At 38.2% G+C, this 25,140-nt stretch overlaps 1 protein-coding gene across 1 annotated transcript; it reads right to left on the bottom strand.

The window, feature by feature from the left end:
* Nucleotides 1–520: 520 nt before the first annotated feature.
* LOC113350766 lies at nt 521–3,591 on the bottom strand. Its single transcript, XM_026594888.1, has 5 exons — nt 3,229–3,591; nt 2,443–2,862; nt 1,639–2,349; nt 672–992; nt 521–571 (listed from the first exon to the last, which is right to left on the bottom strand). Exons 1-5 carry the CDS (start codon nt 3,589–3,591, stop codon nt 521–523), a joined length of 1,866 nt encoding a protein of 621 aa, XP_026450673.1.
* Between the last annotated feature and the right edge of the window lie 21,549 nt (nt 3,592–25,140).

The following is a 25,140-nucleotide window of genomic DNA, read 5'->3' as shown; positions in this document are numbered from 1 at the left end:
TGGGATGAGATGATTTCGAACTGTGAGACATTGCGGTTCAATGTAGGCTGGCTTCGTCATCGGCTCGAGATGATCAAGATTCATAAGGAGGCGGAGGCTGCTGATGCAATTTCTGTGACCACTGCTTTACTGGAGGAGGAGAAGATGCTCGCTTTGGAGTTGGAAAGGGTCGAGAAGGCGGTCCAGGATTTAAAGACGAAAACCAAAAATTTCCAAAAGAAACTTGACAAGGTTTCTTATACAGATTATCCATTGATGGACGGTTTTCTCTGAGTGAGCATTCGGGAGAGTTGAAGTGTAGGTTTTTTGATAAGGTAGGATAATATGACAGAGGAATTTTGTTCAATTGATGGATGTTTGATGAACAAATGAGCATCTTGCATTCTTTTTGAAGGAAATAAATTACATTTGAGATGTGTTTGAATAATGGTAAAAGATTAATTATTTGCTGTTGATCAAGCATAATAGGCCTTGAGCCATTTGCCGTTGATAATATTTCCTTCTTTTCCTCCATTGACTGCTAAGATTTTATAGTATCCGCTAGAAACTGCTTTGGTGATAACATACGGCCCTTCCCATTTAGGAGAGAACTTAGGAGCAGACATGTCTTGTTGAATGTATTTTGTCGTCTTTAATACCAAATCTCCTACTTTGAAAGTTCGGGGCCTTACCATTTTGTTGTAAGATCTAGATATTCTCTGTTTGTAAGCCTCCACATACTTTTCTAGTTTAGCTCTCCTCGATTCGAGCATGTCCAGTTTAGCAACTCTTGATTTGGACACTTCAGCTTCATCCCATCGTATTCCACTGGCCGATGCAATCCTTGTTGAAGGAATTTTTATCTCAGCTGGGAGTATAGCATCAACCCCATAGACGAGCGAGTACGGTGATGTTCCAATCGAGCTCCTTGGTGCAGTCCCATAAGCCCGCAAATCCATGGGTAATTGCTCATGCCATGATCGTGGGTTTTCATGAATCGTTCGACTGATAATCTGGATCAAAGTCTTGTTGGTAATCTCTGCTTGACCATTTCCTTGGGGATAGTATGGTGTGGAGAAAATCTGTTTGATCCCGTACTCCTTGAGCAATTTCTCCACATCCTTGTTGGCGAAAGGAGTCCCGTTATCCGTGATGATATGTTTGGGAACACCGAATCTACATATAATGTGTTCTTTGATGAAAGCTGCAATAGTTACTCCCGTAGTACCTCTGAGCGGGATTGCTTCGACCCACTTAGTGAAATACTCAGTAGCTGTGATGATGTATTCATGATGTTTTAAAGATGCTGGGTTGATCTTTCCGATGATATCAAGTCCCCAGCTATAGAAAGGCCATGGACTATTCACAGAGTGTAATGGGAGACAAGAAATATGAATAAGGTTACCGTGGATCTGACATTGATGACACTTCTGAACGTACGCAGCTGCATCATCTTCCATAGTCGGCCAATAATACTTCTCGTGAATTTGAAGAAACAATTTCTTTTCCCCCCCGGTGTTCTCCTTCATGGGTTTCTTTCAGGGATGTCATAATTTCATCTCCGTCCAGGCATCTCAACAAGTCTCCTCCAAATCTTTTGTGGTACAGGATCCCGTCAAGAAAGACAAATCTTTTAGCTTTTTGAGTGAGTTTGATTGCATCTTTCTTTTCTGGTGGTGATTTATTGTCTCGAAGGTATTCAATGTAAGGATGCCTCCAGTCCCCGGTGTGATGAAGTGTCAGGGCCTCTAAATGATGAGGAGGCGTCTGACAATTAGGACAAGATCCCTGCAAAGTTCTTGACTGTGCTTCCATGGAGGGCCAGTAATACCCGAGTCTTTGAAGTATTCTGTAAAGTGTTACCACCAGCGTCTGTCCACATACTTCTTGATGCACACTTTCGAGCTTTTCCTTTGCTTCTTCAACGCCAAGGCACCATGATAGAGAGGCATCAGGGTTGCGATGGTATAAGGCCTCGTGGATCAAGAAGAAGTTCTTTAGCTCTTGAAGGCTGATTGTTCCTTCTGTAACGGAACTGCTCGGTTCATGAATAATAGGTGCTCTCCAGTCGTTTTCTTGAGAATCTTCAGTTTGACTAAGCCATGTGGATGATACAGCTCGTCTTTGCACTATTATAGCTTTCTCCGACCCTTCGAATTGCAACTTGGAGGCGAGGTTTTCCAAGCAATCAACATCTCTATTGTTGGTCCGGCCAGTATGGGTGATAGTCGCATTAGCGAAATGAGTTAGGATTCGCTGCGCCTCAGCCCTGAATGGAGCAAGCGTTATCTCCTTGAGAGAGTATATCACATTCATTTGATTGACTAGCAGTTTTGAATCTCCTCTGATCTCCAGATGCATCGCTCCTGCCTGTTTAGCTAAGGATAATCCTAGCAAGAAGGCTTCATATTCTGCTGAATTATTTGTACAGTGGAAGTCCAACTTAAATGAATGTGAGAATACTTCACCAGATGGAGAGACCAAGACTATGCCCGCTCCCCCAGTATCGTTGCTAGGAGTAGCAGATCCATCAAAGTACATCAGCCACGTTTCTTCCTTGACGACTGAAATTTCTGGAAATTCACCTGGTACATCGTCCTGTAATGTCGTGGAATCTTCTCCTGGAAAGGCAGCCAGTAAATCTGCTACCGCTTGACCTTTGATCGCTTTGGGAGAAACGAACACTATGTCGAACTCTGACATCTGAAGCATCCATTTTGCAGGTCTTCCAATCAAAGCAGGTTTTAAGAGTAAAAACTTTTTGGGATCAGCCTTGGAGACAAGCACGACTCTGTTGGACAACAAATAATGTCTGAACCTCTGCATTGCATGAGATAATGCCAGGCATGCTCTTTCAGCTTTCGGGTATCTGAGTTGAGCATCCTTCATGGTTCAGATATAATAGTAGATCAGATGTTCAACGCCTTATTCATCTTCTTGAGCTAGAAGTGCCCCGATAGAAACATCACTGGAAGCCGTGTATAATATCAATGGTCTTCCTTGTACTGGATATCTCATGACTGCGGGTGATAAAAGTATCTGTTGTATCTTCTGGAACGCCTCCTGCTGAACAGCTGTCTAGGTGAAACTTGCTCCCTTCTTCAGCAGAGGAGTGAACGAAGCAATAAGTTGAGCCAATCCCGGTATGAAGCGTCTGATGTAATTTACCTTGCCCATGAAACTCTGTAGTTCCTTCAAAGTGCGTGGAGGACGCATAGCAGTAATGGATTTTGCTTTGTCTGGATCAACTTTGATCCCTTCGGCAGTGACCAAGAATCCTAGAAACTTCCCAGAAGAAACTCCGAAAGCGCATTTCAGGGGATTCATTTTCAACTTGTATTCTCTGCATCTTCCAAAAACTTGCCTCATAACTTCTAGATACGATGCTCGGGCTTTCGATTTCACCACAACGTCGTCGACATAGTCTTCTACTTGCTTATGCATCACATCATGAAATATTGTTTTCATGGATCGTTGGTAGGTAGCACCTGTATTCTTAAATCCAAAGGGCATCACAGTGTAGAGAAAATTCCCAATGAGAGTGCGAAACGCGGTCTTGGCAGCATCATGTTCAAACATCTTTATATGGTTGTATCCACTGTAACCATCCATGAATGAGAACATATCGTGGCCGCTGGTTGAATCGACAAGCATATCAATGTTGGGTAAAGGAAAATCATCCTTTGGACAACATTTATTCAGGTTCCTAAAATCTACACAGCATCTGATTTGACCATTCTTCTTCTTAACTGGAACAACGTTAGCCAGCATGTTGGATGTTGAATAGGCTTGATACATCCTGCTACTAGCAATTTCTGAATTTCGACCTTGATTTGTTCCTCGACCTCATGCCTGAACTGTCTAGGTGGTTGTTTGACAGCCTTGGAGCCGTGAGTGATATGCAAACGGTGAGTGACCAGTTTTTCGTCCAGACCAGGCATTTCTTCATATGTCCAAGCAAATATATCCCGATACTCTTTCAGCAAATTTATCAGGCCTGTTCGTTCCTCCAGTGATAGTGCAGAACTGATTAAGATTGGTATCGGATCTTCTTCTATGTCGATGTTAACCGTTTCGAGATCATCAGTAGTAGAATTCGTGCCATCTTGCAACTGTTGCGGAGCATCTTGAACCTCATCATCAGGTGATTGCTCGATCTGACATGATTCATTAGTGCGGGGAGATTCTTGACCAATCTCCCCTATTAATTGCTAATCTTTGCGCCGCCGATAAATGACCCTCCCTTTTGCATCATGGGTGATCATAAAATTGGATCTTGGGGTCGTGACCTGGTCCTTACGGCGTTTGACCGGTGTAGCAGGTGATTTGACTGGTTCTGATTCTGAAGGTAGTGATGATGCGTTAGCAGCTGCTTCAATAGTCTTCCAACTTGGAAGTGGAGTGTTGTAGATCTTCTTAGGAGGTTCAGGAATGCTTCTCTGGGTTTAATAAATTCATCATCATAGGCCAGAGCGTAAGGATATGATGAAGCGGCTATGCGAACGATCTTGTTGTTGAGTAAAGCCTTCATACATTGATGGTAGGTTGAGGGAACCACCTTATTTTCATGGAGCCATGGTCGCCCGAGTATCATGTGATAGTCAGGTTCTTGCTCGATCACATGAAACTTGACTTTTGATTGAATAGGCCCTACCCTCAAATATATATATGCATATCCATATGTATGACTCTGGCTTCCTTCAAATCCTGTCAGTAGAATGGGATGACGAACAATTTTACCTTGTGGGAATCTGGCCATCTTGAGAGTTTTCATAGTGAAAATGTTTGTGGAAGCGCCTGTATCAACAAGAATCCTCCTAAATTCATAGCCTTTGATAAAACCAGTCACGTACAAAGCTCGATTATGTCCTTCATCTGCCATGCGATCTTCTTCTCCAAAAGTGATGTTGTCGATTGAATGTTCGGTCGCCAGGGATATTTCTTCGACTGTTGGGGTTGGTGAAGTTATTTGCATGTCAGATGATATCTGGTTGAGTGCAGCAAACGTGTTTGTACGCTGCTCCCTGGAAAAATGTAAAAGTGCACACAAGTTTTCGATCAATTGTGCAACTTTCTGATCCACCGGCTTCTCATAAGTAGTGAAACTATTGGTTTGAGGGTTGGGTGACGAATCAGTCCCCAGTGTTGGGACTTCTGAAGTGGAGATGTCGCTTAACTCAGATGTCAGTTTGATGAGAAAATCGAGTATGTGGTTCATCGTATTCTTCATCAGATCCATGTTCCTAGTGTGAATTTCCAGGATCTGAGCCAATTTTGTCAGAGTCGGGGTTCCTCCGCCTTCCGTGCCGTCATATGTAACACTAGAAAGAGGAACATCGCCATTTGAAAGGTTCTGGATCATGTTTGAATCAGTTGACTTAGTCCTAAGACCAACCATCTTGTGGAGTTGTGAGATTGCAACCGAGAGATTAATCTCCCACTGTGGTCTCCAATCTGTAGATGGGGAAAAATGATTTGCTGGTTTTTACGAAATTGAGGAGACGTTCGTGTGGAGACACCTTGAACCGAGCGAAATGTTGAACCTCATACAGATGCACTGCAAGAAGGGAGTGCTTTAAGTTCGAGAGATCAATCTGTAGGACTCCGGCCTAAACCAAGAACAATGGCCGTTCCAGAGTCAATTCGGTCACAAGAGAGGATGAGTTGATCTGTAGGAGGGAAGCTGAGAAATGTGTGGGATCAACTGTGATCTAAGATTGTAGGTGTGTTGTGAATTCAGCGCAGGAAAGTTCTGAATGATTGAATTTTAGTCTATTGAGAGTGATTGCTCAGACGATGAGTTCGTGTAGACGAAAGATTGTCTTGTCGAGAAATTCTTATCCTTTTCAATCGTGATTCAGAGGTCTTTTATATTGCTAAATTGAAAACACCATGATCCCATGAAGTGTGACAGTTGCTGGAGTCAGAGAGTGGGGAAGTAGGAAATCATGTCAAAACCAGTTGCTCATCGTGCGGAGAGTTGGTTAATTTTCCACCCACTACTTTGCTGACTCTTCCAACTGATTGCACGACTTGCTCACATTCTCGTCGTGTGTTTAGACACACATGCCGTAGACCGCCAGACCAAAACCCTAGTTAATATCCCCCATGTGACACAATTGATGTCTCGTGATTGTGGAGTCAGTTCCTGACTTTATGGGACGATGCAAACCGTGTAGCTGAATTGTTGAATATTGATAGTTGAACCAATATTCTTTAATCTGAGAAAATATTGCTAGTTCGAGCAAATAATATTGCCGGTTTGAGCAAATATTGCTAGTCTGAGCAAATATTGCTCGATGAATTGTTGGTAGCAGGACCAAATAAAATACTAATTTAAGATACTGACTGCTGGGCCGAGTATAATAAATAAAAGTGTTGATCACGGGATCAACATAAAATTATCAGTATTTGAATCTGTTCAGAATTATGTTTTGCAGAACTCTGGATTCAAAACCCTAATTTTAATGAATTGATGATTTATTGAAAATCAACCGCAGAGCGAAGCAGGGACCAGCTACATGGGATGATGAGTCTACCATGTAACACCCAGATGCCCGAATGAGCAAAATACCAAAGTCTCTTAAAGACCAGTTGGTGAAAGAATGATTTTAAATGTTGGTTTAATCATTTATTAAAATGATGCTCGTGTGAGCGACAGGTAGTAAAACCTAGCCATGATAATATGAGGGACCGACCAAGAGGTCATGAGACCGTCGCTTGGTGGTCGTGGGACCAATTGATGGTCATTTGAGCAAACCCTCAATTGCTTGAAAAGAGTTTGGACCTAATACGGGAAATTGAGCAAATTATGTCAAAATAACTAAAACATGTGGGACCGGATATTTGCAAGCCTTAGGGCCACCCTTGGTCGGTCAAGGGGATGTTCCCTTGTCACCATGGTGTTCGTGGATCTGTCCTAAGAGTTTTGATATTTTCCGGTGCGCGTTTGAGCAACATTTTGAGAATATATGCAGAATCAAGGGTTTTGCAGAAACTATGGAAAATTCATGAGATGATGAAAAATAGTTAATAAAATAGGGGATTGCAAAGTGTGGAAACGGCCATGGCATGACCGTCCATCTAGCAAGCTCGGCCCCGCATCACTTTTCCCAATTTTATATAATTTTCTGTATTTTTTCTCTAATTTGAGGGAAATTCCATAAAACTGAAGAATTTAATGAAATTAAGGAATTTCCATGAGATTAGGAAAATAAAATAATTATAAAATAGGGAATGATGGAGTGTGGGACCGACAATGGCCAGCGCATGGCCGGCCGGCCAACGGGCACGGTCCCAGGGCACTCTTCCCAATTTTATGTAATTTTCATGATTTTAAGGAAATATCATAAAATCAAGTTTTGTTGAAACCAAGGTATTTTGTTGAAATCAGAGAGTTTTCATGGAATGAGGAAAACAAAACAAATAATAATAACAAAATAAGGGGCGTGTGAGACCGGCTAGGGCATGACCGGCCGGCTAGGTACCGGTCCCACGGTTTCCCTAATTTTATAATACTTTTCATGGGTTTAGGAAAAAATCATGAAATCATGGAGTTTTCATGGAATGAGGGAAATAATAAAATAATAAGGAACCATGAGGTGTGAGACCAACCACGGCTAGGGCATGGCTGGACGGCTAGTGGGCTTGGTCCCGCGACACCTTTTCCTAATTTTATTATTTCCTTGTCGTGCGGAAACACCATGAGACTGGGAGTTTCCTTGAAACGAAGGAGATTTGCTCAAATGAGAGAATTTTCATGAGATCAGGGAAAAATAATAAAATATGATAAAATATAAAATTGGGCGTGGGACTGGTCACAACGTGACTGGCCGGCTGGTGAGCCCAGTCCCCTGTTGCCTTTGCTAATATTTTATTATTATTTTTTTTCTTCCTATTTTGCATAGGTTCATCGTTCCTTCGTGTTCCGAAATGCTCGTTTGTGCATTCAGATGTTGGTCAGTGCATTATTGCTAAGTACACTTACACCATTTTAGTTAGGGCTTATTCGATGCTCAGATGCCCGTACATTGAATATTTATCACTAACCCGTGGAATTCTGCTGAGAAGAACCATGAATTGAAGTGACGAAATATAACGAAGAATCGTAGAATATTGCTGGATATTCATACGATTAGAGATAATTAGTTGATGACTCTATACTAGCAGGCATGCTGTCTAGGAGCATTAATTATCTGAGAGCTGAGCAATATGAACTTGCTGGAGTGTCATATTTCTCCTATATAGTCAGGGAAAACCTGGTTGCATCCTGAAGACGTTGTTGCTCTATACTAGCAGACATGCTGTCTAGGAGACGCCCAATCTTTCGATTTTATACAGAAATAATTACTGAAATTGCTCAGTATTCATGAAATGTGTCGTGGCCTCAGCTGGGAGACTACACATCTACATATACTCTGAGAGACATCCTTCTCAGTCAGAGATTTATGGCATGAGCTTTCATGCTTTAATGAGAGACATGAGTCTCACGACCATCCGATTGCCGGATCCGGAGTATGTATAATTATGGTTTTACGATTTTACCCTTGTCGAAAATCCGACATCTGCACAATTACAGGTGCATGAGAATATAAAAGAGTCGCAAGTTTCAGAAAATAGCTACCTTTCGTCACCAGTTATTACACCTGCAAAGTGCTTGATAGAAGTTCAGAAAGAGAGCTGCCTGAAGCTACCATCTTTTACACAGCAACAACTCTGGTTTGCTGCCCGGTTTATTCTCAACTTTTTTTTCTTTTAAACAATCTTTGAGCCATTGATTTTATTGTTAAGAACTTATGACTATGAGTAGCTAAGACTATCTTTTGATTAAGGGCGATTTCAAAGCCCGGAGTATGAACTTATAATCGATATCCAATAGCTTCTTCTTTTGCCATTATTTTCGTTATTGTTTGATTTCTACCATGCTAATATTGTTTATGAGTTATGTATTAATTGTTTAAGTTCGAAATTGAATGATTAATTCATACCTCTATTGCTAGTTTAAAATTTCTTCGACCCGTAATTGTCTAGAAACTATAAATGCAAGTAGCGATATATGGGTATTGATGATGGGACTTTATTAAGTACCCATATGTAGAAATTGACACTAGTAGGTGATTCATGCTCTGAGTTCATCACTATGAGAAACCTTATCTCACAAAACTTAGTGCACTTATTTAAATCATACCTAGTAAGTGTACCTCTAGGTAACTTGAATAAGTAGAAGTCGGTAGTCGAGCGCTTCCGTATCCGGTGAACTTAGGAGATATTAACGGAATAGTTGAGCGTACTAATTATTCTAGGGTTGTTAGTAACGAGATAATGCGAAGAACGTGGCTATATGTCAATTAGGTTTATATTCCGTGGTCTAGAATGAATCCTTGATCAATCTCATCTCATATTTGAATACAACATTACAATTTTCATATTTTCTACAACAAAATAATCTTGCTAAGAGTAATTCTATAACAACTTTTTGCTCAAATACCTCCCTTGGGACGAATCTGCTTTCATTATATTACTTGCTAGTGTAAAGAGAAGTAGAAAATATTATTTGCGAGTTAACACCTCGTCAAAATTGGCGTCGCTGCTGGGAGGAAGTGGCAAGTTTAGTTGTTATTTTGTTTTAATTCTTAGTTGTTACTTTTTCTTTTAGTTACAATTTCAGTTAACTAAATCACTCTTTTAGAAATCTTATTTCAGGTACTATTTTTTTGGTGAATGCGTGGACAGGACAAAGAGGAAGACAACACAATGGGAGCTCCACCACCTGCTCCAAGAACACTAAAGGAACCCACTTCTCCAAACCTTGACCATCAAGCTCTATGTATTCAGCTGGATGGAACCACTGAATTGAAGCCGCAATTGATTCACTTGTTGCCTAAATTCAGAGGTTTAGCGGGAGAAGATCCTAACCCTCACTTGCAATAATTTCACCATGTTGTGACTAGTTTGAAGCAAGTAACTGCAGATGGTGATACGGTTATGATGACATCCTTTCCGTTTTCACTTATAGACTCTGCAGAAGATTGGTTGTACTATTTACCTCCTGGAAGTATAACCACATGGAATGAGATGAAGAAGTTATTCCTTGAGAAGTATTTTCCAGCATCAAAATCAACAGTTATTCGCAAGGAGATTTGTGGTATTAGGAAAGTATCCGGAGAGACTCTATATGAGTATTGGGAGCGCTACAAGAAGCTTTTAGCTAGCTGTCCACACCACCAAATCAATGATCAACTTGTCATTCAATACTTCTACATGGGATTGCTTTCTAATGAGAGAAATTTGATTGATGCCGCAAGTGGTGGTGCACTCGCCAACAAGACCATTGTTGAAGCTACAAGTTTGTTAGAGAACATGGCTGCAAACACTCAACAATTCTACACTCGAGGTGAACCAATGGCAGTGATTATTCACATTTGGATATAGGATGGGTAGCATGGAGAGGATGATGCAACAAATAGCAGCGGTTGTAATACCATCATACACCGAAGAAGTTGAGCAAGCAAGTGATATGTACCAAAATCAGCAAAGGCCAAGATATGATCCGTATTCCAGCACATACAATCTGGGTTGGAGAGATCATCCAAATTTTAGCTACTCCAACAAGCAAGCCGCAGTTTCCAATCCTCCTTTCAATCAACAAGGTGGGTACCAATTCTTGCAAAGGCCGCAAAAAGAATCTCAAGGCATGAGTATAGATGACAAGCTGAATCTCATTCTCAACACAATGACGCAAGATAAGCAAAAGACGGAGATGGCCATGAAGGACATGCAAACAAAAATGGCTAGCTACTACCGTGAGCAAATTGGAAGCACAAGCAGCTGGAAAACTTCCTTTGCAACCATTGAATCCTAGGGAGACTGTCAATCCTATTGAGTTGTGAAGTGGGAAACAAGTAGAGAAACCAGCAACATCATCAGAGTCCTATGAACGTGATTTAGAGAAAGAAGTGGACGAAAAAGTCCCTAATAAGGCTGATTCGGTAACAAATTTTAACTCTAAACCTCTTGTTTCTACTTATGCTACTCCTCCACCTTTTCCCAGCAGGTTTGCAAAGTAAAAGAAGGAGACGTTGGACAAAGAGATATGGGAAATATTCATGAAGATCGAAGTGAACATTTCACTAATTGAGGCGATAAGGCAGGTTCCTCGCTATGCAAAGTTCTTGAAGGAATTGTGTACGAACAAGCACAACTTGACCGGTAATGAGGTAATGAGTGTGGGGAAGAATGCTTCGGCATATCTTCAAAAGAAACTCCCACCTAAATTGAAAGATCCCGGTAGTTTTACTGTACCTTGCACAATTGGTAAAACAAGATTTACAAAAGCTTTGCTAGATTTAGGAGCATATATTAATGTTATGCCTGCTTCAGTTTATGAATCGTTAAATCTTGGTCCTCTCAAAAGTACCGACGTAGGTATTCAACTTGCATATAGATCTAATGTTTACCCGAAAGGGTTGTTGAAGATGTTTTGGTGCAGGTCAATGAACTTATATTTACTGTAGACTTCTATGTTCTTGATATGAGTGATGAAAATTCATCCTCTTCTACACCTTTGTTGTTGGGTAGACTATTTATGAGAACTTCTAGAACAAAGATAGATGTTTTTGAAGGAACCTTGACTATGAAATTTTATGGAGAGGTTGTACGCTTCCACATCTTTGAATTGATGACATATCCGAGTGATGTGCACTCATGTTTTGCTGTTGAGGAGGTTGATTCTGGCTAAGGATGTGTGCAAGTAAAAATTCAGGCTGCCGACTTTAAACCAAGCGCTAAATGGGAGGCAACCCACTGGTTTTGTGCATCTATCTCTATATTTTTATTTCTTAAGTCTTTTATCTTTATTTTTCTTATTTTGGATATTTGCATATCAAAACTCCAACTATTAGAGATTTTTGAAAAATTTAGAATAAACACTAGCCTTTCTAAGTAGATGGAATTTTTTCTTGACGATCAGGTATATATTGGATGAGTTGGGATTAAATGCCAACTAAATAGCTTGTTTAGTGTTCATCATCTATTGTTCAGAAGTAGCTATTAGTTGGAGTATCGGTATTGTAGTTATATTCCTATATCTTTATTTTCTTATTTTGCATATCATTTTAGGAATTTCCCACCTTGAATTTTACTTTTAATGACTAAATTTTACATTGAGGAAAATGTAAAGTTTAAGTGTGGGGGAGTATTTGTGTAGTTTGTATGTAGAGTTTGATGCCTTTAAAAAAAATAGAATTTTTTTTAAAGAAGTTTCTTTATAAATTCCGGAATCTAGAAACTTGTGCCTTCAGGATGACACTAGACAATATGAGTGGATGAAACCATCTTGATTACAGGAGTTGAGGAACCCATTAACTAAAAGGACATAGCTCAGGTATTAGAAATAACATGATAGTTGTTACCATATCTCGGAATCGTCACCATATCACCTTCTATTTTTATTTTTGCAAACTTTTTGTTTCTCTAAGTGATTTGGTACTAACATCGAATTGTTATTATTGCTAGGATGAAATAGAGTGATTGCGTTACTAACAAAAAAAAAAGACCAGACCAACCGGTGTATATATTAAAAAAAAATGAATAAAAAAATGATACTTGGATAACAATATATGTGTGTTATCATTGTCTATGTCGCCTAAACAAGCGTGGAACGCAGGATCCATGGGAATTACCATGTAATCTGCTGACAAGAAGCATGCGCTTGGATCCAAAAGATATAATCATGCTGTCAATTCAAAATTTTTTTTTAATTATTATCATTGTTCAATAAAATCGACTGATGGTTCCCTTGTATTTGCCAGCCGAGTTGATCTAGAATTAGGATTATCGGCCACTGATTCTCGTGTATATGCCAGCTGAGTTGATATTAGAATTCAGACCAGTATCTCAATCCATTAGGTCATAGGTTCATCTTTGCGGTGACCTTCAGACAGATATGGGAAACACCGTTCACTTTAGTTAACATTCGCAAACATTTATCTCTATATCCATCTTCTTAATCTATTCATGTGTGATTGTGGTTAGTTAAATTCCGGGTATTGTGGTTTGTTCGACTTTCTGAGTAGAGCTTTATTTACTTATATATTAGATTGGATTTGCATCAGGGTACCTCCTCCTGTAGTCATTGTGGATTCGTTCATAGATTCTTCACACGTAGTTGGAATTTGGAGTAAAAGGTTTTGTAGGTACACCTCTTGTAAACCTTCACGAGACTAAAACTCGTCCGCTAGGGACACCTAGGGGTTTAAAGGCTTGTTATACATGCTAAGTGTGACCGTAGCCTCGAAGAAATAGAGTTGTTGTATTTTGGTTTTGTTTTGTTTGCTCGAGGACTAGCAAAGATTAGGTGTGGGGGAATTTGACAGGTGTCTAAACCACCCAATTTCGATAACGATTTCTCATGCTTTTTTTATTAGTTTTCTTGTAAATTTGTATGTTACATTGGCTTTTATTTCTCTTTAGGTACAATTTCTCGAACTTTATTAAAGGAAGAGAAAGGCGTCGAAATGGGACGTATTGGCTCACGCGGTTAAAGCTCATGTCAACTGAACCACGAGCCAAGTGGACTACATGTGTTAGTGAAGGCCAATTAATGGGATTAGTACCGGAAGGGCTAACTTGTACTAGATGAAGGAAGAAAATGTGAGTGGATTTCACCACCAAGGCATCACACATGTGCAGTTGAAGAGGAGAAAAATTAGGTCTTATTACAAGCAGAGAGGGGATTGAGTCCTTAATCAGTTCAATCCAGGAGACGCGACATTTATTCTCGCTGCTTGCTAGAGATTGATATGGGGGTGTTCAGCAGAGATGAACAACTTTACCGAGCCAGCAAAGAGAAAGAGAAATGGGCAGAGTTTGGGTCAAATTCTGTAGCTAAAAGTCAGTCGACCGAGCTGCTAAAGTTGCAGATTCTGTTGGGTATTTGGTGATGAATTATTGAAGATGAAGGAAAAGATTCTTTGATTTCTTTAACAGGATAAGAATACAATGTACTTATAGTCAATAGTCACAGAACCGACTATGACATTACACTAAACGTAAAAGTAGGAAAGAGTGACTGGTAGGTAACCTGTACGGACAAGTACAACTTATACACAGTTGTCACTAACAGAAAATAATAATAACACACATTAATAAGTTCAGGGCACTCCTAGACTAGCTATAGCTGCAATACTTCTATCACCCCCCCCTCAAACTGAGCTGCGAAGGATCTAGAACACTCAGTTTGTTCCTTTGAAATTCAAACCTGGATGTTGTTAAACCTTTTGTGAAAACATCAGCAATTTGATGATCTGTAGAAACATAGAAAACCTGCAAAGATTTAGACTGATGTAGTTCTCGAATAAAGTGAAAATCGATAGCAACATGCTTCATTCGATTATGAAGAACAGGATTTGAAGCTAAGGCCATGGCCCCTTTGTTGTCACATCCCACAGAAGAAGAAGTATCAAGAAAAACACCCAAATCCTTCAGTAGCCGACAGACCCCAAGAACCTTAGATGCAATATGATCTAATGATCTGTATTCAGCTTCTGTTGAACTCCTAGCAACTGTTAGTTGCTTCTTAGAAGACCATGATATAGGGTTAAAGCCAAAGAATACACAATAGCCACTAGTAGACCTTCTATCATCTGGATTCCCAGCCCAGTTCGAGTCAGAATAATATGGCAATGCTTGTAGACCTTTTTGGAGAACAATACCAAAGTCAATAGTGCCTTTAAGATATCTGAGAATCCTTTTAGCAGCAGTGAGATGAGCTGAAGTTAGTTGACTCATATGTTGACAAACCTGATTAACTGAGTAGATAATTTCAGGTCTTGTCCAAGTGATGTATTGTAATGCACCAACAAGTGATCTATATTCTGTAGGATCAGACAATAATTCTCCATTTGTTGAGATGAGTTTACTATTTGTTATAACAGGTGTAGAACAAGGTTTAACTCCCATCATGTTTGTTTTCTTGAGAAGATCAAGAACATATTTTGACTGAGATAAATGAATAGATGAATTGTTTCTCTTAATCTCTAGACCTAATAAGAAATAATGAATTTTTCCAAGATCTTTAACTGGAAATTGTGTACTCAAGGAAGATATAACTTGATCACAAAATGAAGAAGAAGAGCCAGTTATCAAAATATCATCCACATAGATAAGAACAATAGTAATCTGTGATCTTGATTTGTGGATGAATAGTGAAGTATCAGCTAAAGAAGTAGTGAATCCTAGAGATAGAAGAGTATTCATCAACTTTTCATACCATGCCGTTGGTGCCTGTTTAAGACCATAAATTGATTTATGTAATTGACAAACATAATCAGGATGATGTTTGTCTTGAAATCCAGGTGGTTGAGTCATGAAAACAGTTTCATTTAGATCCCCATGCAGAAATGCATTACTTATGTCTAACTGTTTAACAGACCAATCATTATGAACAACCAAAGAAAGAACTAACCTTATGGTAGTAGGTTTTGCAACTGGACTGAATGTCTCAGTGTAGTTAAGTCCTTCTTGCTGGTTATAGTCTTTAGCTACAAGTCTGGCTTTCAATCTCTCAATAGTGCCATCAGGATTGTACTTCACTTTGAAGACCCATTTACACCCTACTACATTTTGAGATGGATGAGGTGGTACTAAAGACCATGTACCTGCATCTTTGAGAGCTTAATATTCTTTGTGTAATGGAGGTATCCACATTGGATTCTTGATAGATTGAGAATAAGAAGTAGGTACTGGAGGTGTAATGTTGGTCAAAAATGCAGCTGGGAGAGGATATTTGGTAGAAAAATACACTTTTGGTTTGAAAATACCATGTCTTGATCTAGTTGTCATATTATGTCTAGATGTTGAAGCATGAACAGGTACCTCAGAGGAAGAAGTAGATGTAGATGGTGAGGAAGAAGTACATACTGGTGGAGATACTTCTGTAGCTGTAGAAATATGATTGTCTGACTGAATGATAGAATCCTCTGGAAGTGTTGAACTGTCAAACTTGTCAGGTTGTGTTGCAGGAATTGCTTGCATCTGTGAGTTGTCATTTGCATTATGAAAGTATTCGTTTGATGAAGATGGATTTGAAACATCAAAAAGTTTACAGGAAAGAGCTAGAAAGTGATGTTCATCAAATTGAACATGTCTAGATAGATAAACCTTTTTAGTTTGAGGATCAAAGCACCTATATCCTTTGTGAGACCGAGAATATCCAAGAAAAATGCAGAGCTTGCTTCTTAGAGCAAGTTTGTTCTGAGCATAAGGTTGTAACCATGGATAACAAGCACATACAAAGACTCTCATATTTGTATAAGTTGGAGAAGAACCATAAAGAACTTCATATGGATAAATAAAAGACAAACTTGCAGTTGGTAGCCTGTTGATGAGATAATTGGTTGTCTGAAATGTATCTACCCAGAAAGAATCAGCTAAATTAGCTTGAAGCAATAAAGTTCTTCCAACTCCAACTAAGTGTCTATGCTTTGATTCAGCTACCCCCATTTTGTTCTGGAGTATGAGGACAACTATATTGATGAATAACTCCAAAAGAAACTAGAAATGTGTGTAATTATGTAGCTATAAAGTCTCCCCCTCCATCTGTTCTTATTGTCTTAATCTTCAGTTCAAAATAGTTTTGTATTTGAGTAGCAAAGTTAACAAACACTGAGGCAAAATTAGATTTTCTTATTAAGGGAAAGATCCAACAATATTTAATGTAATCATCAATGATGTTACAATAGTAATTATAGCCACTATTGGATGATACATGACTAGGACCCCACAAATCCATGTGCAATAATTGCAATGGTTTATTTGACACAGAACAAGAAACTTCAAATGGTAGTCTATGTGATCTACCTAGCTGACAATCAGTACAAAAGATAGGCTGTTTTGAAAGATTAACATCTAACCTATGACAAACTCTTTGTAAAGATTGAAAATAAGGATGTCCAAGAATTTTGTGTAGAGTTGAAGCAGAAACTTTGACAGCAGCAAGAACTGTAGTGTAAGTAGCATCTGAATGAGAAGAATATGTTGATGAAGCTCTAGATGTATCAGAAAAATGCATTGGATAAGGGCAATTCCTACTCTGCCCTTGGAAAATACTCCTCCCAGATTTGAGATCCTTAATATAGAATTTGTCATCCTCAAAAGTTATACTACAGTTATTAACCTTAGTAAACTTATGTACTGAAAGTAACTTGTGAGAATAAGTAGGTACATGTAATATAGTTGGTAAAACAACTCTATTATTATGTAAATTTTTTGTAAAAGTACCTATGTCAGATATTGACATACCTTCACCACTTGCTGTAGAAACTTGTTCATTCCCATTATAAGAGTGGCACTCAGTTAAGTCAGAAGAATATGAAGTTATATGATTTGTTTCACCACTATCAGCATACCATGGGTTTTCACCAAGAACGTCAGCTGAAGCCATCATAGCATGTAAATTCTATGGAACTGGCCTGCCTTGGTATGAAAAATTCATCCTGTGATGACATTCAATAGCAGAATGACCAGCTTTAAAGCATATCTGACAATAAACTGGATTTTGAGAGAATCTTGGTGCAACAGGAGAGGTAAAAGGATTTCTCATTGGGAAATTGGATGCTGATGAAGTAGAAGGGGATGTATTGTTATATGAAGTAGAAAGTGATAAAGTTTTGTATGAAGGTGTTGTAAGAGGTGTATGGTCTAAATGATGGAGAAAATTTGGGTGGAAGATATGGTTGAGGAGGGAATCTTGGTGGATAGGAGGGTTTGTATGGTCTATAAGCTGCAAATGCTTTTGATTCATCAGGAAGAACATCTGACTTAGATCTATCCTTTGAAGACTATGAAGTTCTCCATAGTAACATGTGGATTTCTAACTCGAATCAAAGTTGAGAAAGAATCAAACATTGAGTTAAGACCATTGAGAATGTAAACTATCATCTCACTATCACCAATTTTAGATCCAGCTGCTGAAAGAGAATCTGAGATTTTCTTGATTTCATTCAAGAAGTTGATGATAGAGGTATTACCTTGTTTAAGAGAAGACAATTTCATCATGAGTTGAATAACGTGAGTTGAAGACACAGCTGCAAATCGTTCTTCAATTGATTTCCAGAGATCAAAAGATGTTGTTGGTCCTGTAACATATGAGATGACATTTTCTGAGATAGTCGACTGAATACAGATAATTAGGGTTTGATCTTCAGCATTCCAATGAGTGTATTTAGGATTAATCGTTTCTTCAGGATCAGCATTACGAGCAGCATACACAAATTTGAGTGGACAAGGATATGAGCCATCAATAAAACGAAGAACATTAAATCTTTTGAATAAAGGTAAAAGTAAAGCTTTCCATGTTAAAAAATTATGATCTTGTAGTTTTAAAGGTACTATGTTAGAGATAGTATTGAGAGATCTTTGAAATGTTGGATTCCATTGAAGAAATAGTGAAAGAAAATCAAGAAAAATTGCAGGTATTGAAGAAAAAATTTCTGGTTTTAATGGTGGAAGCAAAAGAAATGGAAATTAGGATCTTATGGCTCTGATACCATGATGAATTATTGAAGATGTAGGAAAAGATTATTTGATTTCTTTAACAGGAGAAGAATACAATGTACTTATAGTCAATAGGCACAAAACCGACTATGACATTACACTAGTAGGAAAGAGTGACTGGTAGGTAACCTGTACGGCCAAGTACATCTCATCCAAAGTTGTCACTAACAGAAAATAATAATAACACACAGTAATAAGTTCAGGGCACTCCTAGACTAGCTATAGCTGCAATACTTCTATCATTTGGATCAACCGGTGGCTCGAGTATGTGTAGTAATTGAGAAGGCTTTTGACAATCTGAACTGGAATTGCATAGACATCACTCTGGCAAGGTTTGGTTTAGTATGAGGTGGAGGAGCTGGATAAAATGGTGTATTTCTACTCCAAGATTTGCAGTTTTATTGAAAGGAAAAGCAACTGATTTATTCAGAAGTCAGAAAGGCATAAGACAGGGAGATCCTATCTTTCCTTTTCTTTTCATTTTAGTTGCTGAGATTCTTTCTCTCATGCTCAAAAAAACTGCTTCTGATGATTTAATCTCTGGTTTCAAAGTTTCTCAAAATGGAACCACAATAAGTCACTTGGAATTTGCAGATGACCTTGTGGTGTTTCTCAAGGATGATGAAATGCATGTTCAAAATTTGAAGCATATTTTGACTGCTTTTGAGATGATTTCTGGTCTAAAGGTAAATTATAGGAAAAGCACTATGGTAGGTCTAGGCCAGTTACATAATGGAGAAGTTTGTGCCGATTCTTTTGGATGTTCAAGTTCTCAATTACCAATGAATTATCTTGGTATCCCCATAGGCAGTAAGTCTAAAAGCAAAGTGGTGTGGTCTGAGATCATTCTTAGAGTTCAACAGAAATTGGCAGCTTGGAAAAAAATTTATTTATCTAAAGGTCAAAGACTCATAATGATTCAAAGTGTTATTGCTAGCTTACCAGTTTACTATTTATCAATGTTTCAAATGCCTATATCAGTTACAAAGGATCTGGAAAGAATAATGAGAAGATTTCTTTGGGGTTCAAGTAATTCTGTGAAGAAGAAAAGTTGGGTAGCTTGGTCTAAGGCCAATCTACCTAAATCCAGGGGAGGAGTAGGCATAAAGAAATTGCAAATTGTCAACAAGGCTTTACATGCTAAATGGATTTGGAGATATGGCTCTGAAAAAAAAGTTCTATGGAGAAAGATTATCAATCAAAAATTTGGGGGTGATGTCGAGGCATTATTTCCAAATCAGCACAATAGAGAAGTTTGTCACAGTCTTTGGCTTGGAATTTTAAAATCCAGAGATTTTGTTAAGGAGGGTACAATGCTTACTGTGAGAAATGGCAACAACATTCATTTTTGGGATGATGTCTGGGTAGGTGATTCTTGTCTTAAAAGCTTATTCCCTAATTTGTACAAGATTTCAAGAACTAAGCATATGATGGTGAAAGAATTGGTTTCTTTTAATGGAGCCTGGGATTTTAAGTTCTGTAGAAATCTGCAGGATAATGAGATTTTGGATGTAGCAAATCTCTTGCAGGTGATTGGTGAACCTCTACAGAATACTGATGAAGATGTTAGAGTATGGAGATATGGGGATACTTTTTCAGTAGCTAATGCTTATACAACTTTGGAAGATGGGGGCCTTTTGAGATTTCCAGATAAACAATTATGGAACTCCACAGTGCCACTGAAGGTGTCTTTTTTAGTTTGGACTTTGTGTTATAAAGGTGCACCAACTCTGGACATGTTGTTCAGAGCTGGATTGGTGCAGGATACAAACTTCTTGTTTTGAAATCATTATGCAGAAACAAATGACCACCTGTTTCTTCATTGTTCTTCAGTTGCTAGCATCTGGTCTTACTTTCTAAGCAGTTTTGGGGTTAATTGGGCTCTAGCTGGTGATGTGAAGATGAATTTATGGGAATGGGGAGTTAAGAAAAAATCTTCAAGATTAAAGAAGATTTGGAGCTTACTACCATTTGCAATATGGTGGAGTATTTGGAAGGAGCGTAACAATCGTCTCTACAACAATCATTCTAAAATTGTTAATCAATTGATCATAGCAGTTAAATGCTTGTTGTATACTTGGGCTTTAAAATCTGATATTTTTTCAGGTTTTTCACTTTCTACTCTCATTTGTAACTGGGATGCAGTGATTCCCTGATTCCTTCTCTTTGCTTATTGTCACCTTTTTAGTGACTTGAGCATTTTTCAGTAAATCTTGCCCTTTTCCGTCAAAAAAAAAAAAAGAGTATGTGTAGTAATTCTAGCTCAGGTTACAGGCTGAATTGAGTTCGAATCGGATGAGGATTTGGTAAAGTTCTCGAGCAAGAAAACAACAAAGAACTGAAGTTGTTGCTGTCCGCCTTGTGGGAATGTATGGAAGGGGTTAGGTGATGGTGAATCGATGGCTCTGGTGGTGATTGTTCAAATGGGTTAAAACACATTCCAGAAGTTTACAATCAGATGGAGTTGTGTGTTGTATCCAAGTTTTGCAGGTAAAATGGAGAGTTCAGAAGATGTTTGTTTGACTGAAAACACCACCACCAGGTAATGGCACAAAAAAGTTGTTTGAGTAAAGGCCTGAATCACCAACTTCTTGTCAACTTAAAGCCCGTGTCCGAGGGTTTTGTCGGAGTATGCTGCTGCAATGGTATTTGTGGGACTTTGTGATGTGTTTTTAAAGATAATTGAAGTATGGGTCTGTGGAGTTTTGACAGAAAGGATACAAGAGATGCTATAAGTTGAGAAGAACAAGAAAAATGGATGTGTTGTGGTGGCTTTAAGCTCGAGCTTGGAGCTGAACTGAGCTCAATTTCAGCTGAAATATGATGCTGTTGTGGTTGAATTTGGTGCATTGTTTTACAAGGATACTGGTGGGTATTGTCGAAAAGAATTAGGTCATTACAGCAGTCGGTAAGAATGGAGTTGGCAGTACAAGATGACTGGATTGGAATTGAGGCTGTTTACACAAGGAAGGACGTGATGTCGTTGATGCCGCGGTTGAATAATGGACTGTGCTGCTGTGAAATGCTGGGAACTGTTGCCAGGGAGCTGTGATCGAGATTGAAGAGTTCCGACTCAATTTAGAAGCTGAAGACACGCATGGAACAACAAACAAGGTGCTGTAAGAATCTGTGTTAGGTCCTGTCTCAATGTTGCAGAGACTAAGCCAAGTTTTGGCAAACAAAAACAGGACCAGTTGTACCTGCTTTAATGCATCACCTTGTAGCTGGTTTGCTGTGAGTTTGAAGTTTGTATGCAAGGCGTGTTTGGAAGTAGCTGGGGCGTGAGTTAGAAGTTACCAGGGAGAGGAAACTTGAGTAAAAATTGGATAGAGATTGAGCCCGTTAAAACAGCTTGAGAACATGTCCAGTTGCCGATTGTTTTGGTACTGAAGGGCTGAGATTTGGAGGCCTGTAGGGTTTGGGTATGTTGAGAGTGCATGAGGATATACAAGAGGCGCAAGTTGCAGAAAAGAGCTACCTTCCGTCACCAGTTCTTACGCCTGCAAAGTGCTTGATAGAAGTTCAGAAAGAGAGCTGCCTGAAGCTACCATCTTTTACACAGCAGCAACTCTGGTTTGCTTCCTAGTTTATTCTCAACTTTTCTTTCTTTTAAACAATCTTTGAGACACTGATTCTATTGTTACGAACTTATGACTATGAGTAGCTAAAACTATCTTTTGATTAAGGGCGATTTCAAAGCCCAGAGTATGAACTTATAATCGATTTGCAATAGCTTCTTCTTGTGCCATTATTTTCGTTATTGTTTGATTTCTACCATGCTAATATTGTTTATGAGTTATGTGTTAATTGTTTAAGTTCGGAATTGAATGATTAATTCATACCTCTATTGCTAGTTTAGAATTTTTCGACCCGTAATTGTCTAGAAACTATAAACACGAGTAACGATATATGGATATTGATGATGAGACTTTGTTAAGTATCCATAGGTAGAAATTGACACTAGTAGGTGATTCATGTTTTTGAGTTCATCACTAGGAGCAACCTTATCTTACAAAACTTAGTGCACTTATTTAAATCATACCTAGTAAGCGTACCTCTAGGTAACTTGAATAAGTAGAAGTCGGTAGTCGAGCGCTTCTGTATCCGGTGAACTTAGGAGATATTAACTGAATAATTGAGCGTACTAATTATTCTAGGGTTGTTAGTAACGAGATAATGCGAACAACTTGGCTATATGTCAATTAGGTTTATATTCCGTGGTCTAGAATGAATCCTTAATCAATCTCATCTCATATTTGAATACAACATTACAATTTTCAGATTTTCTACAAAAAAATAATCTTGCTAAGAGTAATTCTATAACAACTTTTTGCTCAAATACCTCCCTTGGGACGAATCTGCTTTCATTACATTACTTGCTAGTGTAAAGAGAAGTAGAAAATATTATTTGCAAGTTGACACCTCGTCAGACGTGTTGAAATGGTATGATGTTCAATTTCAACTCCGGTAATCAGGTGATTACATTCCACATTGTACTTGATGATATTAGAAATCATCTTACGATCGACATAGTAGGGTCCACGGCCAACAAGTGTAACAAAGGTAAGTTATTTATGATTAACATTGTGAATATTAGCATAAAATATTCTTACCATATCAGGTGAGTATTTTTCAAAATCAAAAAGCTTTCCCCAGTTTCGATCTTGAACAAACTTCACATAATTCTTATCTTGGACTTCAGGATCAAATCTCTTTTCAGCAGTAAACTCTATTCTCTTGAGAGTATTGTATTTCTCAAAACATGATTTATCAATAAACAAGGTGAAATCATGTTTATCTTCTATTTTGTAAGAGAATCTGATCCTTTCAATATCATCATATCTGACACGATCATCAGAAGATTTATTATTTCTTGATTTCCTTTTTATCATACTTCCCAAAGTCAGTGGAATATGAAATAACCTAGTTTCGGTTTCGGAAAATCTCTCCCAGGATGTCTGTAAAAACAACACAACATAATCTTCTTTTATAAGGAGTGAAGATATCAAATTCCAGAAATAACTAGTTTTAGGAAATTCTTCCAAAATCGGAAACCTTGACTTGTGGGGAAACAATTCTGATCTTGTGTCTAGGCCTTTCTTTTGGAAAACCGATTTTTCATTGACTGGATCTATATTATGGATTAATCCTATATTCATGTCCAAAAATTTGTTTACTCTATTATTACCAAAACCTGATAATATCTTTTGAAATTCACTCAAGAATTTTTCAATAGAGTATACAAAAACAAATTTGAACATAACAAGATATTTGTTAATAATATCTTTAGAATCATATTTTCAGTAATATCTTAGAAGATCACTTGCTTCATTAAAACAGTTGTGGGGTGTATGAAGCAATCCATTGTTAATAGAATAATTAACTGAAAAATCATTCTTTGTTACATTACAAAGGTTCCAAAATGCAACCTAATCAGCGATACATTGACAGTCTTTGATCTGAAAATGTGCATACATATATTTGGGTAGTAAATCCAAAATATGTTTAAGATCCCAGATTTTTCAAAAACACAATAGTCATGGTTCATATAATGAAAAATCTTTTGTGAAATCTTATGCATTTTCAAGATACAACTTGTCACGTAGAGTATTATATCGTTATTACTAAGTTTGTTAGTAATCAATACCATGAGATACAATTCTATGATATCTGAGAAATTATGTAGGTCAACCAAGACATACATAGTCATAATCTTGATTCCTAACAGATTTAGGAACGAGAGCATCATATACTTCATTCGTGTCTTCCACCACGAGTTTTTGAGGTAGTCAAATCCTGCTACTACGTTAACTGAGTCATTCATTGGATTCAATTTTTATAGGCTGGATCGCACCAAACACAGATTGTTAGATCTTTTCGTGTTTGTCTGCTCTGATACCAATTGAAAAGACGAGGGTACCCAAATACACCACAATATTTAAATTATCCACCTATAAGTTACCGAAAGTGATTGTCCATAGACAAAGTCGAGACAATACGACAAATCGGTATTCACACTTTGTGTTATCGTCTATGGATACGAGATCGAGACAATACAACAATCAAAGTGTGATTACTTGATAATAGGTTCGGACTTAACCAAACTATATATGATCACTGTAGTTGCAGGATTTCCTACACTACACCCCTCACAAGATTTCATTAACATTCAACTCATTTTTGGATTAACAATCTTAATTTTATTGATGAATCTTTGAACAATCTTACAAGAAAAGATAAAGGAATCAAGAATAACCACGGCTCTAGATTTTCTCTCTCCTATTTACTTGCTTCTCACTCAGAAAAGATCTCTCTCCTTTACTTTACAACTAAATGGCTATTTATAGGAAATTACATAGTGGATGACAGCTAATTTGTCCTTTATTTTCGGATATGATTTGCGACATTCTCGCAACCTTACAAATACCAATCTCGCAAACTTCCTTATTTTCGCAGGATCGTCACACTTTTCTCATGATTTGGCTGATGTCATTTATTATGTCGTTTCTGAAGTTATTCTGTGACACTGTCGTGTTGTGTTGTTAATAATTTCGCTGAGACATTATTAATTGCGAGATTCTGATCCTACATATTGCCTCTTCTCATATC

This window comes from Papaver somniferum, chromosome 2, assembly GCF_003573695.1.
Source record: "Papaver somniferum cultivar HN1 chromosome 2, ASM357369v1, whole genome shotgun sequence".
In the NCBI taxonomy this organism is placed as follows: Eukaryota; Viridiplantae; Streptophyta; class Magnoliopsida; order Ranunculales; family Papaveraceae; genus Papaver; species Papaver somniferum.
The sequence above is the reverse complement of the archived record's forward strand: the minus strand, read 5'-3'. Positions and strand labels throughout refer to the sequence as shown.